Source organism: Carassius auratus, chromosome 34 (assembly GCF_003368295.1).
Source record: "Carassius auratus strain Wakin chromosome 34, ASM336829v1, whole genome shotgun sequence".
NCBI lineage: Eukaryota > Metazoa > Chordata > Actinopteri > Cypriniformes > Cyprinidae > Carassius > Carassius auratus.
Window position 1 is genome coordinate 20413985 of NC_039276.1, and position 27725 is coordinate 20441709.

Below are 27725 nucleotides of genomic sequence, written 5' to 3' on the forward strand. Positions count from 1 at the left end.
TATGTATTTTTTTTATTGTGTTCTTCTGAATAGTCTGGTCAAGTGATGATGGCTCCACACCCTGTCATCGTGTGGTGAATACACTTATCTTTCATCTGTGTGAATGAAACAGATGCTGTGGGGTTTAAAGCTGAACAGGATGTCTCGTATTTCTCAGCGTAAGCAGTGAGCAAAGCACTGACACCGGATATAATGGATGTGTCCAGAGGCGTCAGAGATGTTGAGAGGTGTGTGTGTGTGTGTGTGTGTGTGTGTGTGTGGTAATGTCTGAATGAGGCATTCTATTAGTTTGTAGAAAACATTATTTAACATGTATCTCAGTGTCAACAACTACACACATATTAGACTGTGACATTTTCATCTTCCAATTTTCTGTCATTATTCACTCTGATTCATAGCTTACAGGCACTTGATTGTATTAAATGTGCAGTCCAAAACTTAACATTTTATTTATATTATATATTTGTGGTGCTTGAACACAATTTTAACTGTAATGTGTTGTTTAATATTACATTTAAAGTTAATATTTTAAATGTAATAAATTGCAACTTCATTATAGATGTGTCATTAAAATGTATTTAAATATATATTTAAAATTGAAAGTTCCTATTGAAATGTCATGACAAATATATTTTAGTTTTCCATGAATGCTTGTCATAATTTAATGAACTACTGTTATGATACTTTGGAGCTTTTGTAAACATTTTGCATGCATCTCCTTTTGTTTTCCATGGAAAAAGAAATCATTTGTAAGCATGGCCATTTTAAACCTGTGTGCAAGGCTTCTGATGTCTGCCGATTCCAGTTGTGTTAGCTGTCTGTTATGTTGCTTGATGTTCCAAACTGGGATTCGTTATATTATGTGTCATGACTCGTGAGCACAGATCTGATCTCTGTTTCAAAGCTCTGTGGTGTGTTTCTGATAGCTGGAGAGTCTGGATGTGCTGCTGGGCTTCCAGACAGGCACACGACTCTCTGCTCTTTGTCATGAAATGCCACAGTACTGCATGAATTCTCAGTGGGATTAGCAGAAGGCAGCACTGAGGAATTACAGTGTGTTCAATTCAATATCATATTCTCTCAGACAGGGACGCAGAGTGTAATCTGCCTTACAGAATGTGCCTCTCTCTCTCTCTCCGTAGAGCTGATGTTCAGTCCCACTGTGAAATACTTCACCGCTCTAGCATTTTAAGCAGAAATAACCCTTAGAAAATTTCTATACCACTCATACGCTGAGTAATCCATTTGCACATTGAAATATTTTCTATGCACTTTAGTCTCCATTGCACTAGTGTAAATAATGTTCATATGTTCATAGTTTCCGCCTATAGTGTACATACACTTTTACATAATCCATCTGTATAGTATGTTCATAGTACACCTATCTGTATATCATGCTGATAGTATTTAAAATCTGTAAATATACTGCCTTATCTGTATAGTTATTGTACATATTGTGGACCTTGGCTATTCTGTACTTACTGCCTATTGCACTTTTTTTTGTTCGCTATGGCAAGTTCTAGTCATATATTTGAATGTTGAGCAGCGAGCTCATTGGCTACCAATACAGAAGAGAAACAATCATCTGTGCCATGTGATAATGATGTCATTAGGTCAGACTGAATTAGACACCAGACTGTGCCATCTATAGTATCATCATAGTAACAAGCTCTGTATTACACTTAAGCATACTTAAAAAAAAAAAAAAAAAAATACGTAATACAGAAATACTATACTTCAAAAAGAATATACTTAAGTGCAAAATATGTATGTAATGTTTTTTGACTTCAACACACTAAATTGCATCAGTTAATCTTTCACTTTTTATTCATCATTCAAATGCTTTTTCTAGTGTAGTTCAGCCCGCTGTCCAGATTGACTGACTCTTTTAAATGAACAGCAGGAGGAGTTAATTTGCTCTGTAGACTTGATAAAATAATGTTATCCATTCAGAAATCTGCATGTGTGTTTAAATCACTTTAGCTTATTCAGACTGTTCCAGTCAGCTGCAAAGTCAACGTGAAACAACATTCACAACTCCTTTTACTTCCATAATGTGACATTTTTCCAAGTGAAGTATGAAACTCAAAGCAAGAAAGAGCAAGATGTCAAACTCGTGACATGCTAAATTATTGCTTATAGGCAGATGTTTATTGCTAGCAAGTTGTCTGTTGTGTGTGTTTGTGTGGGTCGGAGATTTATGGTTCTTTGTTGAAAATAGGCCACAGGAGCCCTGGGGTGGTGAATGAGGGTTCAGTATGTGCCTACCTGTAATCCTGAATCTTTATTCTTCAGCTCAGGCACAGGGCTGAGACAGGCCAAGCACAGAAGCCCAGTACTGTCTGTTAACATCTCAGCAAACACAGGGCCTCTGCATTAATTACAGGTCAGTTATATAAGATTATATCAGTCAAAATGTCACAACCATGATTATATGGACTAATACATACTGTACCAAACCCATAGGTGCTTGAACATTTAATTATAGTGTTAATAAGGACGGATGGATAACCAGCATGCCTTGCGAAAAAGAAGTGCACTTAATTGTAATGAATGTGCACTTGCAGTGTGCTTCAGATCTTAAGGCTTGAGACTTATATTTCAGCACTGATTGTTTTGTGATCCTGTCACAATGTAATTCAGGCTTTTCAAAGAATCTGTTATTGCAGGTTTGGATGTTTGGAAACTATTTTGGAGACATCAGCCAACCAAAAAAAAAAGAGAAGCTTAGCCAATTAAATCAAAGGTCATTAACATAGAACTCTTAAAAGGTATAGTGGGTGCAGAATGATCATGAGAAACGACATACTCGTGGTGCAGAAACATAAATGGACTACAGGGAAAAAATACAGTGATGAAGTTCAACTGAAGCACCTGCAACAAAACTCTGCTTAGGAGGCCCACAGTGGAATTAAGTAGTAATGAAATAGTTGAGTGATAATCTGTAGAAAGTCGTTGTGTTTCCATGTGAAGGAGCTCGGTTCTCTCTTTTCATTAGCTTAACTGTTTAAATGAGCTGAGAGTGTGCTGTGAGAATCTGATGATCGCTCCCGCAGGTTCAGGTCACATCTGCTCTTTATTAAATGCTTTAAGAGTGCAGTAAACAGGCTTGATGCGCCAGTCTCCCATGCAGCCCAGACTAATGGGCAGTCCAACAGAATCCAATTACTCCAGGACCCTGTTTACCTGTGCTCTCTGTGGCTTGAGGACTGACAGATTCACACAGGCCTCTGTGGTGTCACACAGACTTGTCCTGAGGCAGGATTTGATGCGGTTCCTGGGAGAATTTTAATTCTATACTCAACATTATGACTAAACTAATTTCTCTCAGAGAGGCTCTCAGGCTCACCAGAAGAGGAATGTGAGTGTGTTTTTGGCATTCTGGGAGTGCTAGAGGAGATCTCAGACCTTTAAAAGCACAGCTGAGAGTGAGGAAACAGCAAATGCATTCAGGGAAGTGAAGTTCTGCTGTCTCTGACACACTTCTTCGTAGACTTCAGTAGCTCATGGGATATTGAAGAAAATACACCCAGCAGAGTTATTGAGACAAGACAGTTGAGCATAAAAACATACACACACAGTCACATTGAGACTGGCCAAACAGTGGACACATGCACACACATACAGTATGGAACATGGAGCTATTACATAATACAGAACAAATAAATGAGGATTTATTAACATTAACCCTGTAAACCCTACTGTATTTATTGGATACATCAATTTTAATACTCAAGTTTAAGTTCAAGTAAAGGGTATTTTATTATAATTGTATAAACCTTATTCGGGTATTGACTTTTTTTTTTTTTGTGAAACCTTTATTGATTTTTTTATTATAAATGGAAAAATACTCAAGATGAATACTTATTGGACTGAATAAACCTTATTATCTCAGCTTTTTTTTTCTTTTAGAAAAATCTGTTTAAAATGTGAGCATCAAATATGATTCATCAGGCTTTTGAAGAACAATGTCATTTCTCAGTCATCACAGTATTGCATTGCATTGCATTTTATGCTGTCACAATAAAAAAATATTGTGATTTAAATAGCTTTAATCATAATACTAAGCATTTAAATATCACCTTACCCTTAAAGGTAAAGTGTTCAAAACTTAATCTAAAAAGTTATGCCATTTATGGCCCAATTTTGCTATAAGTTTGATTGCATCACATAATAATTGCTGTTAATAAAGTTCATCGTCTGTTTGATTACATCTATAATTTATTTTTCTGTACATTTCTGCCATATGCACATAAACTGACAGTCACCAATAAAATATTGTAGAAATGTAACTTTCTAACTGCAAAGTTGCTTTGCAGTGATTTGTATAGTAAAAAGCACTATACAAATAAACTTGAGTTGATATTGATATAAGTTAAATTGAATGGTAAAATAACCCCACCCAGCAGCTGATTCTGTAGATTTCATTGGTCATATCAGTCACCGTTTTGAATGTTGAGACTCCTAACCCTAAAAATAACCTTTCAACTGGTCGCACATCCAGATAGATAACATTATTGTTTGTTGTGATCATATCCATTAATGTTCAGTGGATCCATTTGAGATTTTTCTTAACTTTTACAGATGATACAGATGACTGCATGATTAAGTTAGCCAGTGAAATTGCTGCAAGGAGGGGTGTCTACGTAACTGGTTTTTAGAGAAAAAAATTATACATTAGACATTTGTAATTTGATTTCTCTGAAATGGCTGTTTATCTGGACTATCTGTTTGAACGACCAATGGCAAATGGGCATAGTGCATGGGAAACTTGAGAAATATATAGGGATGTTACAAGCCGAACTCAAGCATTTTTTTTTTTTAACTGATCAATTTCGGCTCCCCTAAACCCGATCTTTATTTCATGTCAGCTGTCACACCAATTTTGTGCAGTAGGAGGCAATATGCAACATTAAGTGAGGTTTGCCAACCACCATTAAAAGTAAAAGAAGCTGAAACATGAGTGCATGGCACGTGAGAACCGGTGAAGTCTGTTCTAGTGTATCAAACATTTTAGCTTCTGTGTTCAGTGTATTTGATGTACACTTTTGTAATGCTGACTCATTCATTTATCATTTACTTTTATCTGCCATCAGACTATCCGAGACATCATCAGTGATGCCAGACATACGATAATTATTGTATTTGTACGATAATGTGGACCTGTACTATGTAGAAAAGTCCCATTATGTACGATAATTACAGAATTTTGTGACACTTCAAATGATGGTTCTTGTAATCATAGGACTTCTGTACTCATTGAACTAACTGTTGATCCTACGTCCACATCTATGTCTACGGCATGATTGTGAGGAGAATGTGTGTTATGTATGCATTCCATCTCATCTTGCGTTACGTTTTCTCGGCCAATCATCATGGAGAATGACTCTCACGAGTCCAAGTTAACGTTCCTGCCGCGGCACTTAGGTCAGTTGTTTCCAAGCCTAGGTTGATAGTTTAGCAATAAAGAATAGAAAATGACTGCTGAAAAGGAAGTCTATGGAGCAGCCTTAAAGTAAATCACAGACAGCAATCATACAGAACTGAGTGGGAAGAGGACCCCAGTTTTGTTGGATGGCTAAGACCTGTTTCAGGAAATTAAACCAAAGCCTCCTGCCAGTTTTGTACGTGCACATGGTGACTGAGATCACTGTTTTGAAAAAATCACGAAAAGACGAAGAAACATCAGGATAAAAAGAAAAATCTAGCGCCAGGTCAATGGTCCATAGCCTATTTGCTACAGAAATCATTGGAGAGTGAACAGCTTGATACAGCAGTGAAAAATGCAGAGATATAGCTAACATGGCAGAGCACAGCATAGCATTGAGGACCTGAGATCGTTTGGTCAAGGTCTTAAAAGATATATTTAAAGAATCGAAAACAGCTCACCACATGAGCCTTGGTCGCACAAAGACAACTGCTATAAGCAAGCATGTCATTTTTGAGAGTATAACCAAAATCCTGAAAAGATTCAACGTTTTGATAGACAAGCCAACTGACATTGGGAATATGAAAATGCTTTGTGTCACTTTTCATTTTTTGATGAGGGCACAAACAGGATTCAGACCCATTTCTGGAAACTGGTGCACCTCTGCCACTGCAGAAAGGCTTTACTATGAGATCATTCACTGATGCAGATGTACAGATTCAAAACATATTCAGGGTTCGGGGCGGATGGATGCAATACAATGTTCCAGCCACCTTAGATATCATCTGCCGGGCACCACAGTGTAGCTCCATTTTAGGTGTGAGGATTTATGGATATCTCAAAAACAGTACAAAAAATGTCACACAGCTCTAAGAGTTTCAAGACTTTTGCCACGTTGAACCCTACAAACTACCGAAGCCCTCCCAGACTGGATGGCTGGCATTGAGGGAAGTCGTAAAACATGTGTTCACCCAGTGGAATGCCCTTCGGCAATTTTTTCACTGACCAGTTGCTCATATATTTTTTTTACTCCCTTAATGAGGAGTCTCTTCACCTGTATTACTATTTTCTAGAGTGTGCGCTACCTATATTCACAGATCTTAATCAGTATTTTCCAAATGAATAGGTGGTGATTACTTCATTGAAGAGCAAGGTCTGTGAAACCTCAACAGCTGAGACCACTAAACACTCTGTACTTGGGTGTAAAATTGATACAGCATGACCAGCAGCCACACTGACAGATTTTCCTGCTGTGCGCTTTGAGAATTTTCTCTGGGTTGCCTGCAGAGAAATCAAGAAACGGTTTGACTTGATGCCCTCTCCACCCAAATCGTGTGCCTGTCCCCTGTCACTGCAAATGATGCCAAGGCACAAGCAGAGTTACCGAATTTGCTTCCCCTCATGCAAACAAGTGCCACTGTTGATTGACATGACAGATGTAGACCATCTCTGTGACGAGTGGGGCGGGGCCGAGAGACGTAGGAGCGAGGAGTGAGGCCAGGTGTAGTGATTGGAGATGAGCTACACCTGCGACCCACCGCCGGTCTCGAGTCCCACGTAGGAGATGGAAGGATATAAAACTGGAGCGACGACCTTGAAGGACGAGAGAGGACCAGGCCTGGGCAATATTTAATGTTTGCTGTTTATTTTTGTCATTAAATTTTCATTTTGATTGTGCGCCGGTTCCCGCTTCCTTCTTCCCGATGAATAGGAAGTTTATTATTACAGTGGTATCGAAGCCCGGGAGAAGGAGGGATGCGCTGCTGAAGATCCCTCGCCACTGTGGTGAATCCGCGGTGCCATTGAGCAGGCGAGGAGTGTGCCGCCATGGATGCTCGAGGCGGTGGGCTGGAGCGAGTTGCCGGGGACGGGCGAGCTCGCTACCAGCCGCCCACGGTATGCCATCCATGAGGGAGCGGAGGAGTCGGCGCTGTTCGCCAGGGGGCCAGAGACTGCTGCCTCCGTGAAGGAATCCGGAGGGGCAGGGAACGGGGGACGCCTGCCGGCTGCCCAAAATCGGAGGAGCCGTCGCCGTCCACCGGGCGGCGGAGGAGTGTCGTGCCGTCCGCCGAGTGCCGTCCAGTGCCATCGCCAGGCACCGCGGAGGAGATCACCCAGCTGGCGGAGGGCCGAGCAGCAGTGCGTCTGGGAACTGAATTTTTTTTATTTCCTCTCTCGTCTCTGTCGCTCCTCCTTCCATCTCCTTTTCTCTCGCCTCGTCTGTCCTACCCCCTAGGTTCCCGCAGGTCCCCGTGAGCGGTTCCCCCCCGGAGGTAGGGGAGGGGTTGGGGAGTAGAGCGCAGTCTCGAGGGTACCCCCCCGGCCTGCGAGGGGCGATGGGGGTATTTGACGAGTGGGGCGGGGCCGAGTGCCATGGTAGCGAGGAGTGAGGCCAGGTGTAGTGATTGGAGATGAGCTACACCTGCGACCCACCGCCGGTCTCGAGTCCCATGTAGGAGATGGAAGGATATAAAACTGGAGCGATGACCGTGAAGGACAAGAGAGGACCATGCCTGGGCAATATTTTATGTTTGCTTTTTATTTTGTGTTTTGTGTTTATTTTTGTCATTAAATTTTCATTTTGATTGTGCGCTGGTTCCCGCCTCCTTCTTCCGGATGAATATGGAGATTTTATTATTACAGTCTCTAAGCCATTGATGACCAATAGAGGCGATTGCCACTGGTGGCCTTAAGTGAAGATACAAAGTTAATGGATGTTGATGAATTCTGCCACCATATCTCTACTTTGGAGGATTTTAACGGAGTAATCGTGTTCAACGAATTGGGAAAGTTTGCCCTTGATGTTTTCATGTTTGCCCATTCAAATGTATTGTGTGAATGTGTTTTTTCCAAAGTCAACCTCATCAAAACAAAGCCACAAAATCGGCTCATTACAGACACTCTAAATGGGCTTGTGCACACCACAGAGTGTGTTAATAATGCGTGAGAGTGCCCTGCTTTTAAGCCAATGAGCAGTTGCGGTCCATGACAGCATCAGATCTGTATAGCAAAAGGATCCCCCTCAACATCTGGTAACACACAGGCTTCTGATGAAAGTGAGCCTCAGAGGTGAAGTTTGGACCTTCCCAGTAAGGTATGCCTAGTTATTTATCTATTGTGGCAATTTGCAGGTCATGTCAAAAAGTTATTGGTCTAGATAAATAGCTGTATTCTGTACGTTTGACTCATGACTCATGACCTAACCCTAACCCTAATTTTCAGCCAAATAGGATAATTTTAAGCTTCTAGTAGTATACCTGGACATTTCCAATCTGGCAACACTGGACTTCATTGTCATTGTGCATTGTTGTAAGTTGTGCCTTGCTTCCAATTTGACTAGTAGACTGCCATTCTGACACCACAAGCTTCATCCTTTCTAAACTTGTCTCCATATTTTTCACCTGTATGTTGCAATTATTGACCATATATTGTCATCCATTGTAACATGTTTACATCTGCCAGTGTCTGTATACAATGTGTGCATACGTACTGTATGACCCTGTCTGTGAAAGTCTCAAAATCTAATTATGAGATAACAAGCATCAAAGTTTGATTTCATCAATTAATTTCACTATGATTTCTATCTTTGACATGGCCTTAGTATTAAAGATATAAAGGTTATATCTTCACAGAATGTTATATATCTTTATGAAGGATGATTTCATGTAAAAAACAGATTATTTTTCAAAATATTATTATTCAGATCATTTTCAAAATATTACTGTGCAACCCCTCAGAAATGCAGGCTTCTGAACGGAGCGCTGATGACAACTTGGGTTGTTCTTGTCCTCTTTAGTCCAGATGACATGGTGTTACATTTTTCCAAAAAGAACTTCAAATTTGGTTCGTCTGACCACAGAACAGTTTTACACTTTGCCACAGTCCATTTTAAATGAGCCTTGGGCCAAAGAAAATCAATAAATTTTTATATTTATGTAGCCTAATATACTTTTACACTGTAATTGCATTTTCTGCCAACGGGCTCTTTAAATAACAAAATAAATATTGCGTCATTGACTTTAGACTTTAGACCAGGTTTGAGTTGGTCTATGGCACAGTCTATTTTCAGCTCCTTAAAATAGCAATGCGCCTGAATACACCTCTTTTTTAGACTAGCACGCCCATGGACACACAGATGGACGCAAATGCATTTGCTAATTAAACGACATAGCGCTGGATGGGAAAATGCAGGTGGCGCCGGACAGAAACTAGCAAACACACTTGCGCTGTTCCTTGCGTTGCATTGCGTAGGGTGTATAGAGTTTTTTTCCTGAGCCCATGTTGTGATTTCATTACAGTAGCATTCCTGTATGTGATGCAGTGCAGTCTAAAGGCCTGAGGATCATTGGCATCAAGTATGGTTTTACAGCCTTTACCCTTACGCACAGAGATTGTTCAAGATTCACTGAATCTTTGGATGATATTATGCACTGTAGATGATGATAACTTCAAACTCTTTGCAATTTTTCTCTGAGAAACTCCTTTCTGATATTGCTCCACTATTTTTTGCCGCTGCATTGGGGGAATTGGTGATCCTTTGCCCAGCTTGACTTCTGAGAGACACTGCCAATCTGAGAGGCTCTTTTTATGCCCTATCATATTGCCAATTGACTGAAGTTGCAAATTGGTCCTCCAGCTGCTCTTTAAATGTACATTTTAACTTTTCCAGCCTCTTATTGCTACCTGTCCCAACTTTTTTGGAATGTGTAGCTCTCATGAAATCTAAAATGAGCCAATAGTTGTCCTGGTCTCTGCTGTCTTTCAGGGCTTTCAGGTCCTTTCTAGGTGCTGATCCACCATCTGGTCTGGATAAGTACTGTATCCGGGTGCAGTGACTATCTGCAAACTGCAGTGACTATCTGATCTGGATACTGACTGTATCTGGTGGCTACGGCAAAGTCCTTTCAGGCAAGTCGTGCCACTCGGCCGCCATCTTTGCAATACCTCCGGGCAGCTATTTCAGAATAACAAATCCAGCTCCTATCTAAATGAATGGGCAGAGAGTCAGAACTGCATTTTCACTGGTTACCGGGGCATGTATAGAAACAGCAGTGAAATATGATAAAAATCGCAGACTTTTCCCCAAAATAAGATTTAAAACGCCTTTTCCCCCACAGGTTACACCTTTACTATGCATGCGCAAGGGTTCCTCAACTGTGCGCATACATCAGTGGAACCAGACGATAGGCTTAAATGTTTCCCGGCTTGACTGTTAAAAGCAGATGATTGGCTTTCCAGCGGGAGGGGCGGGACATGTGCATACAACCGCCATCTTTGCTGTTACGGGTTTTCCTTATATAGTTGTATTGAGGATTGAGGAAGTGACATGTCTCTTATAAACTGTCTCTGGCTACGGTGACCTTGGAATAAGAAAACAGACTAATATTAGCGTAGATGCCATTTTTCTAACAATGTAGCAAGTACATTGGGTGTTATGGGAAGTGTTCCGGTACCGGTTTACCTAATTAATGCAGCTTAAAAATAATTTAAAGAATTTGGATATCAGAAGCGTATTAGTGTGTTATGTGTAAGCCAGGTTAAAGTGATGGGTCTAGAAACTTGGCTTTCTAAGGAAAGGTTGCTATCAAATAGCACTCCTAGGTTCCTAACTGATGACAAAGAATTGCCAGAGCAGCCGTCAAGTCTTAGACAATGTTCTAGGTTATTACATGCAGAGTTTTTAGGTCCTATAATTAACACCAGAATTTGGCAGTAAGAAATTACTCGTCATCCAGTTTTTTATATCGACTATGCATTCTGCTATTTTTCAAATTTGTATGTTTTGCCGGGCTGTGAAGAAATATATAGCAGAGCATCATCTGCATAGCAGTGACAGCCATGTCAGGATGTCTGAGGGTTCTAAGGCACCAGACTCAAGGGCCAGATCTCGTGAGACAAATAAGCAACCAGGCCTGTGAAAACAAGCCCAAAACAAGCAACTTTTTCTATGGAATCCCCCTAGGTTCTGGGAAGAGAAAGATAAATAAACTGTGTGCACTCTTTTACAATTCGTGGGGACGGATTTTAAATTGTGGGTACAAATTGTCAATTTACATCCATGTGGACAGATTGGTAAACTACGCAGTTTTACAAAACTGCATAGACGGTTCAGTTTATTTGTTTTTCTCCCCCCTGAGCTTCAGGACAATGACCACAAGAGGGAGTTAAACCACCTTTTAACATTATTTAACATTAGAAAACTGATAAATATCATCCTGAATTCACAAAATCTTTTTTATTATTGCATAATAAAAACTCTCCTACAGTCCAGTCAGTCACCATCAGTCGCAAATTGCGCGCATTTATTTAAAGTTTATGTCACTCACTGACTATGTTTTCCAAATCAGAAAAAAAAAAAACAGATTGCCCTGCTCTGCCTCTGATTGGCTAGTACTCATTGCCATCTGGGTCAGAGCCAATTAGAAACAGGATGTGGGTGGTAAAAAAAAAACTGTATGGGGAAAAGGGAGGGACAGAGAGAACAGACTAGAACTCCTAGGTTTAAATAACATATAGAAAAGATCTGCTTGATAACTTATGGACCTGGAAACAAGCCCAAATAAGCAACTACACTTTAGAAGCAAGCCCAAAAAACGTGACCTGCGACTAGCAATATTTATAAGCGAATTTACAGAAAAACAAGACCAAAGTCGTCAGTCTTCATTTACAAACGCGTCATTAAAATGAACTGTAACTCAGTAAATACTCAACGAAGAGACATAAGAGATATATCTATAGAAAGCTTGACAAAGAAAGTCTACTTTTAAACTAAACAAGTGCTGCTGAAAACAAATATTCTGTGTTAAAGTAATCCATATGAAAACAATGCAATGTCCGTTTTTCACGTCTCCCTTCGTTATCTTCTAATGTGACCAGAATCGCCGTTCCAACAGTCGTTCCATCACATCTGCAGCGGAGACCTGAACCAGGAAGTTGGTCACCAGATAACACGGTCATCAGTTAAACCGTAACACCGGCACGAGAAAAGGTGAAAACTGGGGAGTGCAAGCTCCGCAAGTACACGAATAGAAAGAGCAAAGTGTGGGAGACATTTGCCGAAAATAATGAAAGATGGTGACCAAAGTGCTGGCTTTGTCATGTGTCCTTCTTGCGATGCTATTTACATATTTGATAGCCCTACGTCTATGGCCTAATGACGCTACAATGAGCATTTACTACTTTTAAAAAATGCAGGTCAGGAAGTGGGTCGGGTACAATATTTTCTTATTTTTACAATATTACAATATTGTAATATTATAAAATAAAAGTACAATATTTTCTTTTTTTGCGGTCTGAGTGGTGGGTGGGTTAGTTGAAAACGTCGGTCAGGTGCAGGTTGTTTATACATTGATCCACGCATCACTGCTAACCACGTTTTTTCTCAAAAACAATCATGTACATACATGCTGCTCACATATTATTATAGCCCAGTTTGTGCCGATTACAGTGAGATTAGACTTTATCCATTTAGATATTTATAAGAAACTGAAAAAAGCACAAATGTCAGGGCATGACAAAACTTCTCCAGATTCCAAAAATACCCTTAGACCTCAGAGTGTTAATGAACAGTGCTCTCTTCCACTTTCAGTATCCATGGCTGAAGTGCCCTTGAGCAAGGTTCTGGATATATAGTTGCCCACTACTCTGGGTGTGTTCACTTCTCACTGCTGTGTGTGTGCACTTGGATGGGTTAAATGCAGAGCACCAATTCAGAGTATGGGTTACCATACTTGGCAAATGTCATGACTTTCACTTTCAAAGCTAAAAGCCTTTTTTCCTGATGATATCTCATGGTAACATGTGAAGTGTAATGGCCTTAGTACCAAGCCCTGAGGTACTCCATACTGCACTTATGATCAATATGATACCGCTTCATTCACTGCTACGTATTGATGGTGGTCATATAAGTACAATTTAAACCATGCTAATGCACTTACATTAATGCCAGCAAAGTTTTGTTATCTATGAAAAAAAATGTTGTGGTCGATAGTGTTGAATGCAGCGCTAAGATCCAATAGCACTTATAGAGAGATACAACCACGATCAGATGATAAGAGCAGGTCATTTTCAACTCTAAATAGAGCAGTCTCAGTACTATGATATGGTCTAAATCCTGACTGGAAATCCTCACAGATACCATTTTCTCTAAGAAGGAATATAATTGTGGACAGAAAGTCTTGGACAGAAAAGGGAGATTCAAGATCGGTTTGCAATTAACTAGTTCTTTGGGGTCAAGTTGTGTTTTTTTTGATGAGAGGCTCAATAACAGACAGTTTGAAGGTTTTGGGGACATATCCTAATGGCAATGAGGAATTAATAATAGTCAGAAGAAGATCTATGACTTCTGGAAGCACCTCTTTTAGGAGCTTAGATGGTATAGGGTCTAACATACATGTTGTTGGTTTAGATGATTTAACAAGTTTATACAATTCTTCCTCTCCTATGGTAGAGAATGAGTGGAACTGTTCCTCAGGCACTGGCTGCATGGTTACAATTTTATCTCTAATAGTATCGATCTTAGAAGTAAAGTAGTTCGTAAAGTCATTACTGCTGTGCTGCTGGGTAATGTCAACACTTGTTGATGCTTTATTTTTTGTTAATTTTGCCGCTGTATTGAATAATTACCTTGGGTTATGTTTGTTTTCTTCTAAAAGAGATTAAAATTAATCAGATCTAGCAGTTTTTAATGCTTTTCTGTAGGATAGGTTACTTTCCCACCAAGCAATACAAAATGCCTCTAGTTTTGTTTTTAAAGACAGTTAACAATGTCCTTAGTTTTACCATCAGTTCAAGCCCGATAGAGGAACAGAGTAGCACGACAGACACAATTATGAAGCTTGTATGTCTTTGGAATACACAAACCATGGACGGTTAAGACCACTGACTCCACTTTGTGACGTCTATCTCTCTCTCACACACACACACACGATGCACAAAAATCCACATTTGAACAGTCAATAGCAAATATTAGCAAATATAGCTTGGCCCCCCTAAAAATATATATCTTTGGATCTGAGAATTTAGTCTTTGCAACTTTACAGATCTTCATTATGTACCAAGATCTTATAACACTCCAAAGAGAAAGAGAAAAATTTAGATCACATCATATGACCCCTTTAATATTTGCTCCTGCATACAATGCAAACTGCTAACATGACACTTTAAACTTGATTATGGTTGCTCATTTGTTAATTCAATTAGCCAGACTGTGCAATACACACAGTGATATGGATAAGAAGAGCTTTCACTTATCTTAGATGTTTATTTTGGTGTTCTGAAGCAACTGCTATGGCAAGCATTAGTCATAAATTAGTATGTTGAGCTTCATGGAGTTTCATGCCAGAACTCTGTATATATTTTGTTCCAAATAAGAATGCACTGAAAAAAAATTATATGTTTAGACCAACCTAATTTGTTGCAGCTGAGTTTGATTAAATATTAAACATATGTGTTTTCCCAAATATAAAAACAATCATAAAGAATGGAAAGATTAAGTACCATAGTTAATATATTTTCTAAAGACATAAGCCAAAATGTTACTTAAAATATAAATTAGCAATAATATGAAAGTAGAATTTCACTTAAGATGAAACTATCATATTTTTAGACATTATTTCATTCGGTTTACTTACTGCAAATACAGACAATTAATGAAATACTTCAATATTTATTGTGATGCGTTTTGAGCAAAGTATGCATACTATTTTCTGCTATGTACTAATAAATAAAATAAAACCCACAATAATCTCTGCAGTCATAAAATATTCTGCACAAGGTGGTGTCTTGTGAAAATAATATTTAAACAGAGGTTTAAATAGGAAACCATTATTGTTATTGTTATTATTATTATTATTATTATTATTATTATTACAAAGACCAGTATAAAACTGCAGCTGAAATAAATGACAGTAATTTCACTTTGTTCAGTATGTTTGTAGAATTGTCTTAATTTGTAGACTTTTCTCTGAAAATTATGATATTATTATTTTTTTTATCTGAATAATGCTGATTAATCAACGGGTCTTGTGTCTGTGCAGGTGTTGCAGATGTATCTGCCATTCTGTGGTATTGCCATCTCAAATGCCCAGCTGTTTGCTGCCTCCAGGAAAGAGTACGACAGGAGCAGGGTAAGAACACACTTACTTCAGCACTTCATTAAAACCATATTATATCTCTGCACCCCTCCTACTGTAACAAGACAGTGCTGTGTGTGTGTGTGCGCGCATGCTGTAAATGTCATGTGGGTGTTTATTACGTAGTATGTGTGTATCTGTCTATTGATCTTTTGCTTCCTACATACTCTGTTCCTGCATTGAGAGGTTTTGAATCGAGAAGAGGTGTGTGTGGCTGGGGAAGCATAAATCTGAGTCGTGGCATCCTTACAGCGTCATCAACACATTTTAAATATCGATCACAAAGGAACATAATGTAAGAAAACAAGAACAAAGACGAGAGAGAACAAGAAAGAAATATAGGGACCTCAAGTGATCAGTCAGCATGCATGCTGTTTGCACTATTTTAGAGTAAGCCCTAATGGTTCTTTAACATGGGTGAACTTGAAAAACTACCGTTGGTAGCCATTACCATAACTTCTGTGAGTCTCCCATCATAGATACAGACAGTGGAGGGAATTTACTAAGAATGAATAGTGCCTGCTTATAGCATTGGTCATTTGCACACACTTGATGTTTTAGCAGCCAGTTCACTAAAGGAATTATGCAAATCATGCATACTATAACAGCGAAAAGACATTCCAAAAAATTATGGCTGAATTCGTCTTACACGTCCCGATTCTGATTGCTAGCTTTTTGTAGTGTGTTTCAGATTACAATAATTTTGAATATTTTATAATATAATATTTTTCACCCGAATTTGCTCTTCAACAGTGCAAATCTGGATAAACCCTCATTAAAAAGATCACTTTACTTATTATATACTTTCAAAAACAGCATTTACTATGGAAATAATACATTTAAAATGATATACTTAAGTGTGAACTGTTTTCAGACACTTAATTGCCGTTTAATTCCAACTGAATTCTAATGAATTATAGATACAATTCTATTAATCGTAATTAGCTGTACTTTAAAGTGTTTTTTGACCTACTTAAGTACAACTTAAAGTATATTTCTATATGTTATTTCATACTACTTTTGTCTCTGAAATTTTCACACTTTATGTGTTTACTTTTGTGTTTGTTTTCATATCCAATCCCTCGTATTCATTGACCTAGTTTCTGTCTCCCCTTAATTTGTGTCATCATGTTCAGGTGTTTCACACCATGACAGAAATATAGTTAAAGTACTACTAAAAATATACTTTAATGCTATTTATATTTAAACTTTTTTAATGTATTTAAATATATTTGCAATTACATATTTTTAATGTTGAAATTTAGTACATTAAAAAATAAATAAATGTTAAATGCAATATTGAATAATATAACATTTGTAATTGCTTATTTGTAATGATAAAGCTACAATTATATGGAATTACATTTGGTTCAATAATAATGAATGAAACTTTATAAAACTGAACGTAACTTTTCCATAAACGATCAAAAATATGCCATTACAAAAGAAGAAAAACACAATGAAAATTAACTCAGTCGTACAAATTTAACAGGCTCTTCAAATATGCTTCAATGTTTGTTAAAGTTTTTCAAAGATTTGTTTTCTCTAATATGGAAGATGATGTCGCTCCGTGTCTGCTGAGAACTCATCTTTGCAGACTGAGATGATCGAAGGTCAAATATTTTTTACATATTTAGTAATACAAGGCATAAAGAATAAAATCGAACTAAAGTGAAGAGGGCCAAAATCTAAACAAAATTACACAAGGAGATCAAAGGCAGAGCAAATTCTAACAGTCCTTATAGCTTTCTTATTAGTAGATACTGAGAACACATTCAGATAGTTTTCCATTTTTAAGAAAAACAGAGAAGACAGGTTTACAGTTGGAGAATTTGCATTTGTGAATGTGAAATTTGTTTAGGAAAAAATTTAAATTAATAACAAAACCGTTATTTTCGTTTGTGGGGTCATAATACCCAAATATAATGTTTTTCATATGTACTGAGAAGGGTGGCAAAATCTTACACTTGACAGACAAATCGATATCATCCCAAAGTTTCTGAGTGTAGTGACATGACCGAAATAAGTGTACAGTTTCTTCAGAACTCGAACAAAAAGAGCATGTAAGATCAAAGATTTAAATCTTTGTATAAACTTCTTTACAGGCTAGAACCTGTATATGAGCTTAAAAGAAATGTCTTTCACTTTGTCTGTGAAAAAAAAAAAATTGCGATAGAGACCAGGTTTAATCACCGCGAGAGCTTTCCAATATGCGTGCCACTGACGTCTGTACTTCCCGGTTAGGGAGCACCTGTCCATCAAAAGCTCACTATCCAATCAGAGTAGATCACTGTTGAGCCCACCCTTTGTGTCAAAACACCAAACGAAAAACAGCTAAAGCATAAGCGAAATCTGTGGCAATGCATCCAGAATCCACGATTAGCGAAAACTAATCTTTGAAAAACATTAACAAGGAATGAAGCATATTTGAAGAGCCTGTTAAATTTGTGCGACTGAGTTCATTTTTTTTTCATTTTCATTGTGTTTTCTTCTTTTGTAATGGCATATTTTTGATCGTTTTTGAAAAAAGTTACGTTCCGTTTTATAAAGTTTCGTTCATTATTATTGAACCAAATGTAATTCCATACAATTTAGTAGAATTAAAACACTAAATAATTTTTTTTACTTGAAATGAACTATCAAGTAACACACCACAGTTCAAATTCTTCAGCAGAGAAGATGCTTTAGGGCCCTATCTTGCACCCAGCGCAATTGACTTTGTACACCGACGCATGTGTCATTCCTATTTTGCACCCGCGCAAAGCGCGCTTTTCCCTCCACAGAAGCACGTCGCTAAACTAGTGAATGAACTAGCGCTCCCTGGGCGGTTCAGCGCAAAAAAGGAGGCGTGTTCCGGCGCAAACAATCCCTGGTGCTATTTTGCTGTTCCATTAAACAATTGCGCCACTGACCAGAAAAAACCTAGGGCCCTATTTTAACGATCTGAAACGCAAGTGTCAAAGCGCGAAGCGCAAGTAACTTTGTGGGCGGGTCTCGGCGCTGTTGCTATTTTCCCGGCGGGATAAATGGCTCTTGCGCCCGGCGCAAATCTAAAATGGGTTGGTCTGAAGTAGCTTCATTATTCATAGGTGTGGTTTGGGCGTAACGTGATATAAACCAATCAGAGCGTCATCCAACATTCCCTTTAAAAGCAGGTGCGCAAGTTCCATTATGGATTGCTATTATTATGGCGTATTTACCAGGCGCACGCCAGGAGCGGTTCACAGCCGAGGAGACTGATGTTCATGTAAGAGCAGTGAAAGACAGAGAAGTTGTGTTGTATGGGGATGGGAGAAACCCACCAAAATAGCGTCGGTTAAACAGGCATGGGAGGAAATAGCCACAATTGTTTCATCGATTTTTTTTCCTGGTTCTTGACGGACAAACCAATTTGTCAGATGTCCTTATATACATATATGTCTTGCCACTATTGGGCAAACAGGTCTGATCCTTCATTACTACAATTAGCCTGAATAATTTGTAAGCTAGATTTATGCCTATTTTTTCACATCTTCGTGGCACACCACAATGATTTCCGTCATCTCATGTGTTAATATTTTTTTAGTGTAACAATTTATGATTTGCAAAAATAACTGTTGCATCTGTGTAGATTACATGAGCAAAGTGTATGCGCGTTGTGCACGCTATACATTATGGTCAAGCATGCGCCCTTAAAATAGCATAATGAACAACGCGCCACTGACTTTAGACTAGGTTTTTTCTGGTCAGTGGCGCAATTGTTTAATGAAACAGCAAAATAGCACCAGGGATTGTTTGCGCCGGAACACGCCTCCTTTTTTGCGCGGAACCGCCCAGGGAGCGCAAGTTCATTCACTAGTTTAGCGACGTGCTTCTGTGGAGGGAAAAACGCGCTTTGCGCGGGTGCAAAATAGGAATGACACATGCGTCGGTGTACAAAGTCAATTGCGCTGGGTGCAAGATAGGGCCCCTAGTCTAAAGTCAGTGGCGCGTTGCGCGTTGTTCATTATGCTATTTTAAGGGCGCATGCTTGACCATAATGTATAGCGTGCACAACGCGCATACACTTTGCTCATGTAATCTACACAGATGCCACAGTTATTTTTGCAAATCATAAACTGTTACACTAAAAAAAAATATTAACACATGAGATGACGGAAATCATTGTGGTGTGCCACGAAGATGTGAAAAAATAGGTATAAATCTAGCTTACAAATTATTCAGGCTAATTGTCGTAATTAAGGATCAGACCTGTTTGCCCAATAGTGGCAAGACATATAGGCTATGTAAGGACATCTGACAAATATGTTTGTCCGTCAAGAACCAGGAAAAAAATCGATGAAACAATTGTCGCTATTTCCTCCCACGCCTGTTTAACCGACGCAATTTTGGGTGGGTTTCTCCCATCCCCATACAACACAACTTCTCTGTCTTTCACTGCTCTTACAAGAATATCAGTCTCTTCGGATGTGAACCGCTCCTGGCGTGCGCCTGGTAAATACGCCATAATAATAGCAATCCATAATGGAACTTGCGCACCTGCTTTTAAAGGGAATGTTGGATGACGCTCTGATTGGTTTATTTCACGTTACGCCCAAACCACACCTATGAATAATGAAGCTACTTCAGACCAACCCATTTTAGATTTGCGCCGGGCGCAAGAGCCATTTATCCCGCCGGGAAAATAGCAACAGCGCCGAGACCCGCCCACAAAGTTACTTGCGCTTCGCGCTTTGACACTTGCGTTTCAGATCGTTAAAATAGGGCCCTTAGTATGTTAGTCAACACATCAAAATAAGTTTACTTTAAAGCATGTCAAAATATTATTAAAGGATATTATATTAAGTAGTTTTTTAAAGTAAAATGTTTAATTTGACATTATTACAATGTGCACTTTTTAAAAATATTTTAAGTGTGAAACAGCTATGAAAGTGACCTCTATTTAAGGACACTTAAGTGGCCTTTTATTTCATTAATATTATATTATCTTTAAGTTTATTTTTTATGTACTTCAAGATTTGAAGAACACTGCAAGTACAAATTCAGTACAATAAAATTTACTGCCTTTTCAAGCCATTTATATGGCTATTCTCCATCATTTGATCATAATTTTATTTATTACTGCTGCCACAATCAATGGAATAATACCCCCAAATCCCTTTTAAGCTAAATTCTTTCTCCATTAATTGGAACTGCATGTATGAAACACTAGTACATTCAAGAAAGAAAATTAAAATGGGTCTGAAATGTTATTAGGCTATGTACATGATGACAGATTTTATGATTTCTCCCTTTGAACATACAGTTGAACTGAAAGGCATAACTGGCCATAAAATACGACACGTAATACCAATTTCTGCTTAGGGCCCTTGCAGAAACACACCGGATGCCATGATGCATTGATGCATTAATTATATTTCTACATCTATGTATTTGCATGTATTTCATATACTTGTGTCAGGTATGTTTGGGCTTTTCTCAGTGTGTGTCCGTGTGGATAGGCTCTTCTGGAGGTTGTGAATGATTTGTTTGAAGAGCAGACCGATTTGGAGAAGATTGTGAGGAAGATCATGCATCGAGCTCAGACCCTGTTAAAGTGTGAACGCTGCTCTGTCCAGCTTCTGGAGGACATAGAATCTCCGGTACGCTCTGATCCTTCCTCTTTCTCCCCATCCCCTGCCTCCCCATTTCCTTCCTCCCCATTTTTTCTAATACTTCTTGCTTTAATGTCTACCGCAGGTGGTGAAATTCACCAAGTCCTTTGAGCTTCTGTCACCCAAGTGCAGCGCAGACATGGAGAACAGGTGTGACTAACAGCAGGTTAAACACATACACACACACACTAGCAAAAACGTTTACACAAAAACACACAAACATACATCTACTTTATATAACCTCAGAGAGGAGGAGTTGCGACCTGGCAGCGATGCTCGCTAATGAGGTCATTTCAGAGTGCCAGTGTTTGTTTGCTGTTAACTGCAGCAGGTGGCATGTGCTGATGTGTTGCCCCCACAGTGACAACTGTTTCTCTGCTACCACCTCTAATACACATACACACACACACACCTAAAGATATTTATGAGGTGGTAATTAGCTCATTAGAGGTTGTAGCGTATTTTAATGTACAGTGTAAGATGGTCATTTGAAAACCACTTGTAGGATTTTGCCTGTAATGCACATCATCAACTTCTTTGTCTGAAGGAGATGTTAGACATGTCCTAGGCATGGCAAGAACATGCAGTGTTTTGTTCCCTCTCAAGGAACCATGATTACATGCATAACCTGAGACATTCCCCTTCAATGGAACTCGCACTGCGTCCTCTAGTGGATTTTATGGGGAACTAAATACCCACTATATCATGCCTCGGTACATTGCTTGTTTTTGGATGTTCCTCCTTAATATTCGAGTTGGTCGGGTTCCCCATTTCCCCCAACTTATTTTAGCTGCCGGGCATCATACGCGTGTGACCCCTTTTTAAATTGATATATCTTTGCAACTATTTTTGGTGCTCTCTTACCAAGTGGATAGGCAATGCACTGAGGCATGGCATAGTGGTATTTAGTAGGGTTAAGAATCACCAAAGGCCTCACGATACAATATTATCACGATATGTGTGTCAGGAAACAATATTATTGTGATTTTATATATATTAGATTAGATTAGATTAGATTCAACTTTGTCATTATGCAGAGTACAATTACAGAGCTAATGAAATGCAGTTAGCATTTAACCAGAAGATTATAGTGTTTTATATACATAAAAGTGCAGAGTAAGTGAAGCTATGATATACAGAATGTATATCGCCCACACAACAGAAGACAACGTAGCGAGACTGTTCAAGTTTTTTTATTTTACCGTTTGCTTCGCACTGAGAGGAATAAGACATAATTCACCCCAAAAAGTAAATATAAATGTAACAAATAAATGTAACTGTAACTAGGGCTGTAGTACTCGGACTCGAGACATTTTTCTGTCGTCTCGGACTCGTTGAATTTGCACTCGGACTTGTCTCGGACTTGGCCATTGGACTCGCCAAGTCTTCTAGTTGGTCTCGACCGAGTCCAGCAAAAAAATAAAATAAAAAATTTCTCCTTCAAAACAAAACCACATTTGCATGATGTCGCGACTGAAAACGTGTGGAAAACGCTAGGCGCGCCGCTCTCCTTATTTCCAAAGCACTCTGTAGCCTGCGCTTGCGCTCCAGTGGCGTCTGCTGTTGCTGGGCAACCATGACCCGCTCTCCATGATAACGCAGAAGTTTCAGCAAAGAATAAATGGAATTCCAGCACTAAACATCCCTTGCAGTAGCTCTGCTAATAGATTCATTTACAAAATGGCTATCCTTGTACAGCTATGATCATCTATTTCTCCATCTTAGCTTTCAGTATTGTTCCGGGAAAGGATGTGCATGACCAGTGGTGCACTTACTGCGACCTGAAAAGTTTAGATGTTTCTAATTTAATTTTCTACCTGTTATATTGTGTTTTATTTACGTCTACACCTAGATAGCCTTTTTTTTAATCAATAAACGCGTATTAATGTATAGCCTTATGCAACAATTACATATGTAAATTTTACAAAACTTTATATATGACATTACATATTTACATTTTCATGTAACAGCCAGTATTTGTATCTGTAACAATCACAAAATTTTTCCTATCTGCATTCGGATACAACATCGTACAGTTACTTGATAAGACTGTTATGACTTTTTATATATTTTTTCGTAGTTATCACTGAACAAGTATGTCGTGTTAAACTGAAATAATTATTAATTTCTAAAATAATATTTATCATACAAGCAGAGAGATGTCATGACAAACGTTTAGTGATCATTTGAACACGACTGAATCCATTCAATGCACACATTCTCATTACGCAGAACACTTTAAGTGAGTCTTAATGTTAATGAACTTCACTAAACAGAGGTGTGTGTTCCGCGCAAACCAGCAAAAGGTAAATATGCAAACATGTAGGACAAGTAGACAATGTATCCGTATCGAAGCTGATTATTAGCCTACTATTGAGAGAGAACTGATTTGGTTTTTGAGAGACTGAGACGCGCAGCGCGGCTGTTTGATTGGTGAGCGCGCTGTGCTTATTCATTCGTATCATATGGTAGCCTAAGCTTTCAATATTTGCCTTTTAAATATATACAAATAATATAACGTGTAGCAATGATGCATTATTATAGGTAAAATTACTCTTGCAGCTCTGATTTCTGAGAGATAAACAGAAAGAAGACAACAATGAGGTGTTTGATTTGCGCTTTTTTCACTCATAAAGTTTACATTCATTCACTTCTGGCGCTGATGCCCTGGCTCACCTGTTATCTAGCAAACACCAGACAGACTCTGTCAGCTTTAGCCGTTTTCCTTGAGCGTTATTCGTTTTTTAAGCCATTATCCGTGCCATTCCGAATAAGGTATTCGGCTTCAGGCACAACCCTAATTATTACATTACATATTTTATTTTTACATGCAACATAGATAAGGTCATATAGTAACAGCTCCACGCAATATTGTAATTCTAAAATTCACGTCGTACTTGCAAACACTTTGTATGCATTATGGTTAATGCATGCTGGAGTAGTCGATTGTTTCCGACAGAGCTCGACTATGCAAGCCCTAGTACAGTATGACAAAAATATTGCTGTATTTATGTGCGCATGTCCAGTAGAGCCAAACGTATCCATTCTAGCCTTGCTGCGCGCATTTGTCATATCCCGAGCTTTGCGTGTGTCTGTGCACTGTGCCAATTAGGCATAGTCATATACATTTTTGACCACAGATATAATGTCAACAAAAAATAAAGTACATAAAAATGATTTGACCTTACAGTTCCAAACTTTGTTTGTTTATCCAAGTTTAGCTCCCAGGGTCGGACTGGGGGTAAAACCAGTACTCATTAGCAAGGCCCCAAAGGAAGAGAGGGCCCTTGAAAAGTATGAATCTGAAATATATATTTTTTACCTGGATATTTTCATGGGTGGGGGGCATGGGGGCCCATCAGGACTGCCTATGCATAGGGCCCGGGATCTTGTTTAACACCCCTGTTAGCTTTAACCCTAATTATACACACTTGAACCTAATCAAGCTCTTACTAGACACACTAATCTTCCAGGTGTTTTAAGGCCAGTTGGAGCTAAACTTTTCAGGACATTGGCCATCCAGGATGTAGTTTGGAGACCCCTGTCCTACAGAGTTGTTACTTTGCACATGCTTTTTGATCATTACAAATAATAATGTAAAATGATTTTCTTAGAATAGGAGATATGCTTTCTCTCGCATCACAAACATTATCAGTAGTTAAGTATGTGGTCTTGAAGAGGACCCTTTTTTCTTTCATTTGGACTCGGTCTTGGACTTGGACTCGAAACTTTTGGACTTGGACTTGACTTGGACTCTAACCTCTTTGGACTCGGTCTTGACTCGGTCTCGACTAGTCCTGGACTTGGACTTGACTTGGACTCGACAAAGCCGGACTTGACTACAGCTCTAACTGTAACAAATGTAACACAATGTTGTTCTTTCAAATTATCCCCCTAAAAAACCTGAAAAAAATATTCTCAGCTCTTTTAAACATTAATAATAATAATAATAACAATATTATTTATTTTTTTGTAGAAAATAAGATTGTTAAAATGATTTCTGAAGGATTGTGTGACTGGAGTAATGATGCAAAAAATTCAGTTTGAAAGTCAGCTTTGATTGTTCCTAACAACTGTTTAAATGCACTCCCAAGTGGATATTTAATTGTTGTGGGATAATTAAATATATTATTAAACTACAAACAAAAATTATATACATTTATTTTGTCCTCACATTCTTTCTTGTAACTCTTCCCCTCTTAGTGACAAACCTCACTGAAAGGCACATTATGCAGCTCATAATGCGGGCCTTTGTCTTCTCAGGTGTAAATCACTAACCACACATAACATTTTTTTCTCTCAAAAACACGATCATGTACATACATGCATTTCACATATTATTATGGCCCAGTTTGTGCTGATCACAGTGAGACTAGACTTTAGATGTGTATAAGAAACTGAAAAAAGCACAAATGTCAGGGCATGACAAAACTTCTCCAGGCCCCAAAAATACCCTTAGACTCCAAAGGGTTAAACAATGTATTCTATGCAAAATAACAGTAGTGCAATTATATTTTTATAGAAATAGTTTACTGTGCTTTGTACAGTAACAACTTTAGACAGTTTATAGTGTAATAGCTTTAAAAATGTGCAGTTTGTGCAAAATATGAGTACATGTATGTAAAGTACTGTGACCAGTGCAGTAATAAGGCAGGTGCAGGTTAGATTGGTGCTATGTCGTTCAGAAGTGTCACAGCCTCGGGGAAGAAGCTCTTCCTGAGCCTACTAGTGTGAAAGCATAGGCTCCTGTAATGCCTGCCGGATGGAAAGAGGGTGAAAAGTTAATGGTTAGGGTGAGGGCATCCTTGATGATGTTTCTTGCCCTGCCCAGACAGCGCTTATGATAAATGTTCTCAATGGAAGTTAACTGGGTGCCGGTGATCCATTGAGCAGTTTTCACCACCCGCTGGAGTGCTGAGATGCAGTTCGTGAGTATGCTCTCAATGGTACAGTGGTAGAATTCCACAAGGATCCTGGGACTTTCTTAAGGCTCCGTAAGAAGTAAAGGTGCTGCTGTGCCTTTTTGACCAGGGTGGAGGTGTTATGGGACAAGGTGAGGTCATCAGAGATGTGGATGCCAAGGTACTTGAAACTTGACATACGCTCCACTACAGCTCCATTGATGTAGATGGGTGTGTGTGCATGACTCCTAGTCTGCTTGAAGTCCACAATGATTTCCTTTGTCTTCTGGGTGTTTAGTTCCAGGTTGTTGGTGGCACACCAAACAGCCTGGTGCTGCACCTCATCCCTGTAGGCTGACTCATCGTTAGGAGAGGGCTCAGTACGCAGCCCTGTGGCACGCCGGTGTTCAGGGTGATGATGGAGGACGAGAGGTTATCTTACATAACAGACTGAGGTCTGTTAGTCAGAAAATCTAGAATCCAGTTGCAGATGGATGTGCTGATTTCAAGCTGGCTAAGCTTGGAGATCAGCTTGGAGGGGATTACTGTATTAAATGCAGAACTGAAGTCTATGAACAGCATTCTCACAAGTGTGTTTTGACTGTTCAGGTGGGTGAGGGCAGAGTGAAGTGCCGTTGAGATGGCGTCCTCTGTTGACCTATTGTGGCGATAGGCAAATTGGAATGGGTCTAATGTAGAGGGGAGACGGGATTTTAAGTGGGATGCAACCAGTTTCTCAAAGCACTTGGCAATGACGGGGGTGAGTGCAACAGGACGGAAGTCATTAGGGACAGAGGCAGTGGAGTGTTTCGGTACTGGTACGATGGTGGAGTTTTTGAAGATACTGGGGACAGTTGTTTGGGCCAGGGACAGATTGAAAATGTCTGTGAAGACCTCAGCCAGCTGCTCCACACAGGCTTTAAGCACACAAACAGGTATTCCATCAGGGCCAGCTGCCTTCCATGCATTCTCCTTACACAGAGTGGAGTAAACATCTGATGTGGAGAGTGTGAGAGGCAGTTCACTGGGTGGATGCTCAGCTTTGAGTAAGGTCTCCTTATTATTCTGATCAAAAAGAGGTTAAAAGTGATTGAACTCATCTGGGAGGGAGGCAGAGCTGGGCGGGGGCACAGTGTTAGGTGGTTTGTAATCTGCGATAGATTGTGTGAGTTTGGTTTGGCATATACCCTTCCTTAGGTCGGCTCTGGCTGAGCTGTAAGCCTCCCGGTCTCCAGACCTGAAGGCTGCATCTCTTGCTTTGAGCATGAGGCGAACCTCTCTGTTCATCCAGGGCTTCTGATTGGGGAAAATGTTCATATTTTTGAGTGTGGTCACTCTGCTCACACATCTGTTGATGTGCTCCAAGACAGAATTGGTGTAAGTGTCTATGTTAATCTGAGAGTTTGTGTTGGCCTGGGCAGCAAGCTCACTCCAGTTTGTGAGCTGGAATTGATGTTGAAGAGTGGAGTCGGCACCTTCCAGACAGATTTTAACAGTCCTTATTGTAGGTTTCAAACATTTGATGACCAGGATGTACTTGGAGAGCAGGAACAAAGAGAGGTGGTCAGACTGACCCAGGTGGGGGAGGGGTGTGACTTTGTAGGCATTAGTCACATTAGTATAAACGTGG

The 27725-nt window shown here is 39.3% G+C and overlaps 1 protein-coding gene across 2 annotated transcripts in view; it reads left to right on the forward strand.

Annotated features, from left to right (window-relative positions):
* The window catches only part of LOC113053496 (dual 3',5'-cyclic-AMP and -GMP phosphodiesterase 11A), an 87679-nt gene that overhangs the window by 10061 nt on the left and 49893 nt on the right, over positions 1-27725 (forward strand). For both annotated transcript variants that reach the window (XM_026218586.1, XM_026218587.1), the window contains exons 3-5: positions 15466-15555; positions 21042-21182; positions 21280-21344. In XM_026218586.1, coding sequence (XP_026074371.1) covers positions 15466-15555; positions 21042-21182; positions 21280-21344 — 296 coding nt within the window. The remainder of the gene's footprint in view (positions 1-15465; positions 15556-21041; positions 21183-21279; positions 21345-27725) is intronic.